This window comes from Denticeps clupeoides, chromosome 8 (genome assembly GCF_900700375.1).
Source record: "Denticeps clupeoides chromosome 8, fDenClu1.1, whole genome shotgun sequence".
Classification (NCBI taxonomy): Eukaryota; Metazoa; Chordata; class Actinopteri; order Clupeiformes; family Denticipitidae; genus Denticeps; species Denticeps clupeoides.
In genome coordinates, this window is record NC_041714.1 from 9,291,052 (window position 1) to 9,301,082 (window position 10,031).

Sequence of the window (10,031 nt, forward strand, 5' to 3'; positions counted from 1 at the left end):
GGTTACAGGTCACATTAAAGGTGGGTAAAGTTGTGAAATTATTCATTTTTTACGTCTTGAAAACCTGACATTTTAACAAAGACATTTTGTACATCTGCTGAATACGTTTGTAATGAATAGACTAATGGACATAAATAAAAAGTGCCTCAAGATATGTAGATACCTACAAATTAGTAACACCCAAAGGACTATTTGATATCTACAATTACCGGTTATTGGTCAGTTAAAAAGAGGAGAAGATGAGTGGTGGCAGTAGCTGCACAACTGAGGCGGCAACTGCACAACAAATGCACACTACAAGGTAAGAAATTCATTTGAAGATCTACTACCTTTGCCCGAGACTTTGCATAGTTTTCAGAGATGCACTGAATGAATGAGATTTCAGTGACTGATTTTTCCCTTTGGACTTTAGAGGACATGGAAAACAAATGGAGATAAATCTGACTTGACTCCATTTGTTTCCCCAGCGCCCTTCAAGGCTGCCCTCAGATCTGTTGAGACTAATAAAAGAGAATGAGATCTAGGTCCCAGGTGTGCATATGAAATTCCACATTGCCTTGGTATTATTTATTCTTTTCATCTTGTGAAACATTCATAAATAAATGAATTTACTTTTTGGGTTTAACTGCTCAGCCCTTAGTCATTTCTTGTGTCAAAAAGGATTCAGTTCGAACCAAAAGCAGTCAGATGCTACAGGAGTTTTTTATTCTCTTTGGATTTGCTAATCCAGTCAATATTAATTTCATTTGCTGAGATTCTGTTTTAATGTTTGATTGCGTTCTTCCTGCAGCACTTCTGAAATAAAATTTCCATCCACTTGCTTCCAAAGGACCTCATTAACTTTATTTTGCATCACCCTTTTTTTGCGTCACAATTTCTGGCATCGCTGAAACTGGTGAAAGATGTGCATGTGTTAAATATTTTTCCAGAGGAAATAAACATCTGCCTGTCACTCCTGGTCAGGAAATTGTGTCAGGGGAAATGGCTCCTGAACCCTGTTAGGTTTCATTGCAACATGTCACTTTCCCGTTGTCACTTTCGAAGCTGCAGTAGCAAAGGCTACAGCTGCTGTTTGTTATGCAGAGATAAATGCCTTTTCACCTTCACTTCGCAGCTGTGGGAGTTGGGAGGAGGGTGAGGAAGTGATTGAGTGGCAGGTTACTAGCAGAAACCTACAGTAACTGTTGGTTTCATGTTTGTGGGAAGGCATTTTTACATGCTTAAGATGTGTGGATTTATTTAGTCATCCTAGGATCAGTGCAGAGCTTTTTTTATGTGTTTGATTAAATCTGGTTCATCTCGACTCCAGGTCGGGCTTTTAGCACCCTCGGATAAGTGGACACATTAAAAATGGTTTTCCTCACATATGGAGCACTGCCTGGTCTAGCTCTTCTGAATATATTAGAACTACTGTAACAGTGTTATATTGACTGAGGACTGAGTCCGAAATTTGTCCAATTGTGACCAGTGTGTAGCACGTTGGCTATGGAAATGTCCCGGTACCTCTGAGGGAAGAGGCACACACTCACAACTTTTCAAACTGAATTTTTTTTAATAAACCAAACCACTGCATGATGGCCAGAAACACAGAAAAACATAAGAGCACCATAACACGATCCTGACAGTCCCAGGGGCCGCTGGGGATTGGCCCTGGAGGGGGGATACTGTCACATGACCTTGGTCATCTACGAGCGCGAGACAGAGGTGGGTGCGCAGTGCAAGCTGACTCGTGCTCGGAGATTAAACTAGTGGTGACTCACCCACATCCGCTTCTGGGTTTTTCATCACTGTCAACACCGACTCTTCTTCTATGTCTCCTCTATTATTTGTGACGAAACTAATCAAAGTGCATCCATACAAGAAACATATATCAAGTTTGTTAAGACCAAATTAAATTAGTTTTTAGAAAAAACATAATTTTTATTTTCACTTGTTAATTCAACTGGGTCACCATAAATGAAACAGATTAGTAGAGCTGTACTTCACCGTGCTCCTGCTGTGAAAACTGCAGCTAAATGTTGCTGACGGCAATGTTGTGTTAAGAGCTGTCCCTGTGGCTCATCGAGCAGCAAACTGTCCTGCCCTGCACGAGCAATACGAAAGCTCAGCAGGATGCTCCAATGCCCTCTGCACTCTCATGCTGTGCTAAATCATGTTTCATACTGCATAAAATCTCATTTCAATCATATATTTTATTAACGATTTTAATCACATAGCCTGGAGTTCCCCAGGTTGTATATTGGGCCAATCACTGGGTTGCATGTGGTATTCAGGATATTCAAACCAACCTGCATTCAGAGTGACTATATCCTTGCTTTATTTGGTGACTTGTCTCATACAGTTTTACCACTTAATTTCACACTCTTCTATTCATACCTGTGAGTTTGTAGAGGGCATGGTTATTACTATATGAATTGTAGTTTTGCACATACCTCAGTGCTGCCATTATTGACAGTGTAATTTTTAGCATAATTTTCTCTCCTTGCAGGAATTTTTGACCACAGACACTGCATCTGTTCTGCTGCAGCAGTTTGTTTGAGTGACATTTTGTCTTGTGGTGTAAACCGTGTGGCAATAAAGTATGGAGTCTTATAACATATTTGTTGTAAATTTTCTGCCTTTGTTTCCTTGTTTTTAATATTGCAACAAGAGTCTCAATAATAGTTTTTATGGTTATAAAGCAATTATGCATTTGCATTATAATTAAGGATTCCAATCCAATGTGCCATGCACAAGGAGAAACAACATAAAGCAGACTCTAGATGTCAGTAACAAAGATTAATGGAAGGCCTATAAAGAAGTCAAACCCAAGTTGTTTTATTTCTAAGTGCTGTAAAATTAAATAGCAAAACTGAAATAGGAACCATCATTTCAATCTAGGTTAATTCACTTCTCATTTGCAGAGATAATGGGGTAATTAAGGCTTCTTCTAATAGAATTCCAATTGTTTGCATCTAGCTTGCATTGATTTCCTTCTCAAGGATCATGTATTTCTGTCATTTTCGTGTACTGTTGAAAATAAACCCCATTTATTAAAATTACTCAAAATTACATTGCTGTTTTCTGTGTTTAAAAAAAACAAGGAAAATTTGGTAGAGGTTCACTGTGCTGCAGCTGAAGAACATAATTAAAAAAGGGTTGTTTCCATGGCTGGGGCTTGATTGCACAAGAATTAGAAATCTTATCTCAGCTTACTACTTTTCCCTCAAGTTGCCAGGGCAACAGGTTGTATGCATGGAGGAAGGTATCTCATAGCCCAGAATAATTGTTTTCTTGTCTGTGCAGAAGACAATTTTTGTTCTCTTCAGGCATCCAGCAGAATGATTTTTTTCCATCACACATCCCAGCCATTTAGATCACTCCTTTTTAATTAACTGTGCTAGATTTATCCATTGCAGTTAATTACAGACACTGAGAAACTGTGATGGCATTGAGTTACATGGTGAACCAGACTTTAGTGTTCATTAGATTCATTATTACGGGCTCTGCAGATTCTTCTCTTATGTCCCAGGGGGCAGCTACTCATCTGACACTTGCTTTCTTTTCTGTCCTCTCCCCCAGTTGCATTCTCCGGACTGGGCTTCACCTCTTTTTACCTGGCAGGCAAGCTGCAGTGCTTCACAGACAACGGACGTGGGCGCAGCTGGCGCCTCTGTGCGACTGTCCTGCCCCTCTACAGCGCCATGATGATCGCTCTGTCCCGCACCTGTGACTACAAACACCACTGGCAAGGTCAGTGGCTGCCAGTAGTGACCAGATGGAGCACTGGGCAAACAACATATGAAGAAATGTTTGACACTGATGATGAATTTGTGAATTTCATCCTGGGATAAATAAAGTATCTATCTATCTATCTTTGAAAAGGCAGTTTAGACAAGAAAAGCAGCCTGGAAAATGTTGTCTTTGAAAGTGATGAGGATAGGTCTGGCTAAAAATATGTATTGCAGTCTGACAACAGGAGCACCAGACTTGTGGTGACTTTGCATTAGATAGACAGTCCAAATTTTTCTTTTTTTTTTTTACGGTCACTGCTCTTCTGCATTGTAAGTGTGGTTGTGTGATCTGTGGAGGAGGCAATATGAATGAATTAATTTTAAAAACACTTTGAGACCTTGATGCTTTCCATATACCGCAGTTCTCCAGGTCAGAATTAAATTATCATAGGTCTCTATTTCCTACACAGCTCCATTTAGACATCTTAAATGCAGATTATTGTTGTACATGCAAATGATTCCTTTGTGGCACAGCACAGGAACTGGATAAACTATTTAATGAGATTAATGTACATCCCGCCATAACACTCATTCAAATAGTATCTTGTGCATTAGCATCCAAAAGTTAATTAACTCCTAATTTTATTCATGCAGTGACTACATGGAGCAAAGGCATGGAATGGGTGTTCATGGTTGTTCATGTTTGTTTATGTTGATTACTGATCTGAAACTGGTATATTTACCATAATGACTACTGCCTGAAGTTGTAGGAATGAGGCACTTAGTATTTCAATAATTCAATAATTCATTGCAACAATTTGACTTAAGACTTTAGTTCAGTCAGTTTGTCAGAACAGCACAAAGCTGAATGAAATTAGTTTCTAGTACCAGCCCAGGACAGAATGAAATTTCTCTAGAATAAACTTTTAAACGTTCCCACATGATTCAAATCATCATGTTTTTATTAGCAATAATAGTTATGTCCTTTTACTAGCAGCTTATTGTAGCCCTTCCCACGTACAGCAGCCTTTTAAGAGCCTTCTGTCACAATCAGTCATGGCCTTTAAGAACTCCAGGCACATTCGCTGATGTAGCACTTGATAAGCCACAGACAGGCATCATACGGACTGTCATCTATCATAGAACACATTTTGGATGGCAATTACGCTTTCATCATCAGAAGTGGAATGATAAAGTGTGCAAAATGCACTTGTTCGCACACAGAGAGCAGCGTGGATGACTTTTAGGACAGATATAATTATAACCATCTGTTCCTCACCTTTTACTCTCTCAAATGGAATATTCATGAGAACTTTTATAAAGCAGTTTGAAATGTATTGCTCTGAGAGGATGTTGGACCCAGAAAAAGTGAGAGGAGAAAGGAAAAATTATAATAATAAAAATAAAGTGAGAGATTGGACAGGGGTTTGAAACCTGGAAAAAGAAAACGGCAGCTAAAATGACTTGAGTAATAACAATGTCTCTAATTATTTTTTGGAAGAAACATTTGTGTGCTTGTTTCTGCGCACAAACATTAATGCAGGTTATATATTTATTTAAGGACTGCTGGCGGCAAAATTAATTCTTCCCCACCAGCAGTTCTGCTGGTATGACTGAGATCTGAGTCCCTCACTGCCCCAATGGTCATTAGAACAGAAAATATCTGAGAAATGGTGGCGCAAGTGTGGCCCATTAAACTTTATGGACCCAAGCTGAGCTATACGTAAATATGGACTATGAGCTTCCATTAGCCTGCCCAGTGAACTGCGCTGATGAAATAAGTCCACGTTGAGTTTGATGCAGTTCAGGGGGGCTCACCTGTCCAGCGTCAGTATTCCGTCATCCTGTCTTTCTTTTGATGCTGTTGTGCACCTTTAGCAAGTCACGCCATGCATAGCTATTGGCATAGTCATGAATCGTGATGAATCTGGAGAGATTTGTATCGCTAGGTGAGGGGAACCGAGGGGAATGATTTATTCATCAGACGGAGTCCTCTCTGCTCCAGGCAACAGATGATTGTAAAGAAAATGTCTCTTTGCTATAGAGTGAACAGATGCTATTCCTGACTAATATAATAACAAAATAGATCTTTAAGCAACTTTCCAACCCTTTGTCATGGGTATGTCTTAATTCATGGCTCCTTTGGAATTGTTTCTAATGTGCTGTGCACATTAGTGGCAGTATGAGTTTTGTAAGTGCTGTCTTCCCAGATGGTGGTGTCCTCATCCACAGTTTAATAAGTATAAAATGGGAATTGATGACCTTCAAATGATAAGAGTTTCTTTTCCATTCCTCCAGGAGAGTAACAGAGGCTGGAGAACCGGTGCCAAATAACATTGTTGTGATGGGCCATTTTGTGTGTGCGTTTTTCGTGTGCATGTGCATGCATTGCTAGGTCAACTTATAACTGGGTGTTATGGTGACAACAGTTAATGACTAAACAAAAGTGCTTCGCTTCAAACAAATGGGCCGTCTCTCAGCTCATTAACGAGGCAAAAACATTTTGATAACAGCACAGCACCTGTTCGGATTTCAATGACTCTTCATTACTCTGTAATCCCTGTTGAATGCATTTGTCATGTTTGCATAGATGCCTTTGTCGGCGGAGTGATTGGCCTCCTCTTCGCATACATCAGTTACCGGCAGCACTACCCTCCTTTCCTGCACATAGACTGCCACCTGCCTTACGCCAGCCTGGCCGCCGCCCATCACATGGTCGCCGCCAAAGAGGAGCCACAGCCCACCGACAACGCCACCAGCCTGCCTCTGGAAGGCCTGACCGAGGGGCCTGTATGACCATCCGAGAGCCCCACCCCAAAACCCAAATCCATTACCTCCAAACTGCACCCGACCAAACACTGAGCACGGGCCACACAGACAAACAGACTGGCCTTTCAACATTCCAGTGGCTGGTGCTCTGTATCCGTTCCTCCTCATTCATTCCCATCGTTTTCTTCTCAGTTTTTTTTTTGTTTTGTTTGGGTGAGAAACTGTGATGAGCTAAAAAAAAAAAAAAAGATGTGTTTTGTGTTGCTGGAGAATATGGGACAGCTGTGGGATATGACAAAATATTTAACAATAATTATCAAATTGAAGCAAATGCCCCTCTCTCTTTCACTCTCTGTCACACACACACACACAAAGTGTGTAGAAAATGCAATTTCTATCACTTATTCCAAACCTCAGATTTATTGTAGCTGGATTTATTCGGGTTTTTTTTCTTAGTCTTTCCTGAAATATCTCATGGAATTTTTGTGGGTTCCAGAGTATTATCTATCCGTGCCCTCCTTAACACGAATGAAGTTGTCATGTTACACACTGGTGTAGATGTGTTAATTTTCTTAGTGTTGAGGGGCTGACAATAAAAGGGCAAGTCATTGAAACGTTAAAATAATGGCACTGGCTGATGCAGAGACTTTTTCAGGAAAATCTGCAATGTTATTATTTTCTGTTATTCATGCTTTTACTTATAATTGGAAACAAACAATATGTTATAACTGAGATGAAAAATAGACATATGTATGTGCTAATTGTTTAGAGAAAACTCATAATCGTTCAGAATGATTTTTCTCTGGTGTGCATGGACTGTGGAGTCAGACTGATGCTAATTCACCCCACCCTCCTTTTTTGTGCCTTTAAAAGCTCACCTTCAGCTCAGCCAATAGAGACGTTAAGTGCTTTATCCCCACAGTCCTTTAGTGGAGCTACTGGTCGTCCATAGCAACCCAGTGGAAAATATACAGTACATCTAATCCTTTTTTGTGATCAAATTTTAACCACTAAAAACGCAGTACAGAACCTGGAACATAGAATTTCAATAAAGACACAACATGGCAACTTCAATCTGGCACTTTTTTTAAAAAAAATCCCCCCTCTCTTTCATTCTTTGTTTATTTTGGTTCCATCTCTTATGTCACATATGTCACTTCTGTCAATGCCATGCTCTGGTCTCAGTCAGTATGCCATGCTCTTTTCTCTGTCAGTAAACCCATTCGCTACAGACTATTTGTAATGGCTCTATCTGTCAATCGCTCTCGCTCTTTGTTTGTGTCTGACTTACTTTCTGATACTTTCCAAGCTTCATCCTGTCTTGCATTTGAATGCAGATTGTGGAAAAATGAGGCCAATCAATAATGGGCAAGAGCAACTGGCACCAGGGAAGTGAGCTGAGTAGGGCACAAACCTCAATTCAATCTCAAATTAATTCTCATTATCCGAGCCTCCAAGTGTCTCTTGCACAGATGTCGCTGACAACTTTTTTCTTGGGGCCAAAGACTATCAGCGCATAGTTAACATGTCAGAGCTGCAATTGTTGTTCATCTGCATGTGGGAATAACGAGACAATGTAGCAAATCTTAAAGGTCGGAGCAAAGATGTTGCTAACATTTCAAAGGCAGCAAACAGGGATTTGTGCTCAATCACATTCAATTTTCCTGTTGGTTCAGAAACAGAATTTCCTCTGTGGGATGTGAGGTTGCGACTAAACAGCGGGATTAGCATTGTGTGGGACGGAGGCTTGAATTAATATGCAGAAATGAGAGCATTATACCTATGCACCATCATATCCACACACTGTTGGATGAGCATACAGAGATGCCAGTCACCTGTTGCATTCTTCTAGAAAAAAAGACACACATGGAAATGAAGAAGTTTGAAGTTTTATTAATATGGAAGGGATTGCCAGGGTGCTAAACATTTTGCCTGGAGGCTTCTTACCACGGTTCAGACTCTGTCACTGTGCAGGAGGCACATTGTCCATCGTCTTCTTTCTTGGAAATGAATGTAAATGAACATGAAGGTGCTGCTGGAATGTTACATATTTTTTGATGGAACATTGGTGAGCATTTCCCCTTCCACCATGCATAGCACCATTAAAATACAGCCAATTATCCACCCGGAGTGAACATTGTGTTGCCTTTATTTTCTCACCACCCACCTGAACCTTGAACCGGATCCTTTCGATCCAATCTTAACTGTTTTCGTGGTTTTAATAATAATTCCATATGTTGCTTTTCAAGCATGTTCACCTTACGTGTTGCTCTTTTTTTTTTTTTCGTTTTTTGTTGTTGTTTGTTTTGTTTTTGTCAGTTCATTTTGAGGGATGATGAGTGACATTCATGATACCATAGCTCTCCAGCCTGAATGAGTAAAGGGGTGAGTAACTCCTTTTAGCCTGAATCATTTCTGTGCTTTTTTTCTTCAGTAATTTATATATAAATATAGATATATATCCAATAGCATATGCTGAATATGTGATTTTTTTTTTTATTGCTGTCGTTTTTTTTATTTTATTTTATTTTCCATACATTTGGGTATACACTATATAATGTTATGTGATTTTTTTTTTACTTAAGAGGCAGTGGAATAAATGCTGCATAGCTGTCCTTTGAAACAAAAAAAATCTTTATTAACCTACCGTCATTAAACATGGCATGCCAATCTGTGAAGAGACCATTATATGTGGACTAGCATGTCTGGCCTTGAGAGCACTTTGAATTGTGATTTGCTGTTTATATTCTATACTGTAAGTATAAACGAACTTCGGCATAACAGTTTAGTCCATGAACCGATATAAAAAATGTTGGAAACCTGTTTTCTACTGTGTGGATGTTTCTATTGATGTACTCATAGCTTTGTTCAAGTGGGACATTTTCATTGCTAAATCTTCAAAAGGCCGCTACTGAAAAAGTAGAATCGATGGGGTATGTTGCTCCAGCGTCATGAACACAAGGTCTTAATGTCTCCTCCATAATATTGCACTGAATGAAAGAACATTATTTGTGAACATGCTTAAAAAAAAAAAAAAGAGGCTTCTGCGGGATCCATATAGTTCCTGTAAAGCAGACGACGTGTTGTGTTTTCAGTGAAGGTGTGCGTTTGTGTTGTTCTGCATTGGTTGAGCTGCACTTAAGTGTAGAACGTTTTCAATAAAAATAATTGTATGATAATGACATGGATCATTTTTCTTGCACATGTAAATTCAGTAGTTCAGCAGCAGCATTATCACCTTGCCTCCAACCACACTACTGTTTGAGAGATTAGGGTCATAGAAATTCTCACTGTATATATGATTTATAAATTATTTGAAGTATAATATAAAGTATATGATTTGTCCAGACAATGTTTGGGTTGCATAAGCTACATGAAATGGCTGTTAATGATGGAATATCTGCATAACTGAAAATAAATCCTAACATCATTATATCAGAATCACAAACTATTGTAAAGTTGGTATAGTAATTTAAGCAATATTAAGAATTTTTTGGGTTCCGGGGAAATACTGGTGAGATATAGAAATAACATATGATACAATTAAAG

The 10,031-nt window shown here is 39.3% G+C and overlaps 1 protein-coding gene across 1 annotated transcript in view; it reads left to right on the top strand.

Moving 5' to 3' along the window:
* plpp4 (phospholipid phosphatase 4) overlaps window positions 1-9,661 on the top strand; it is a 52,194-nt gene extending 42,533 nt beyond the window's left edge. The window contains exons 6-7 of the mRNA XM_028990104.1: window positions 3,562-3,732; window positions 6,304-9,661. Coding sequence (XP_028845937.1) covers window positions 3,562-3,732; window positions 6,304-6,509 — 377 coding nt within the window. The 3' untranslated portion in view covers window positions 6,510-9,661. The remainder of the gene's footprint in view (window positions 1-3,561; window positions 3,733-6,303) is intronic.
* The last annotated feature ends 370 nt before the right edge of the window (window positions 9,662-10,031 follow it).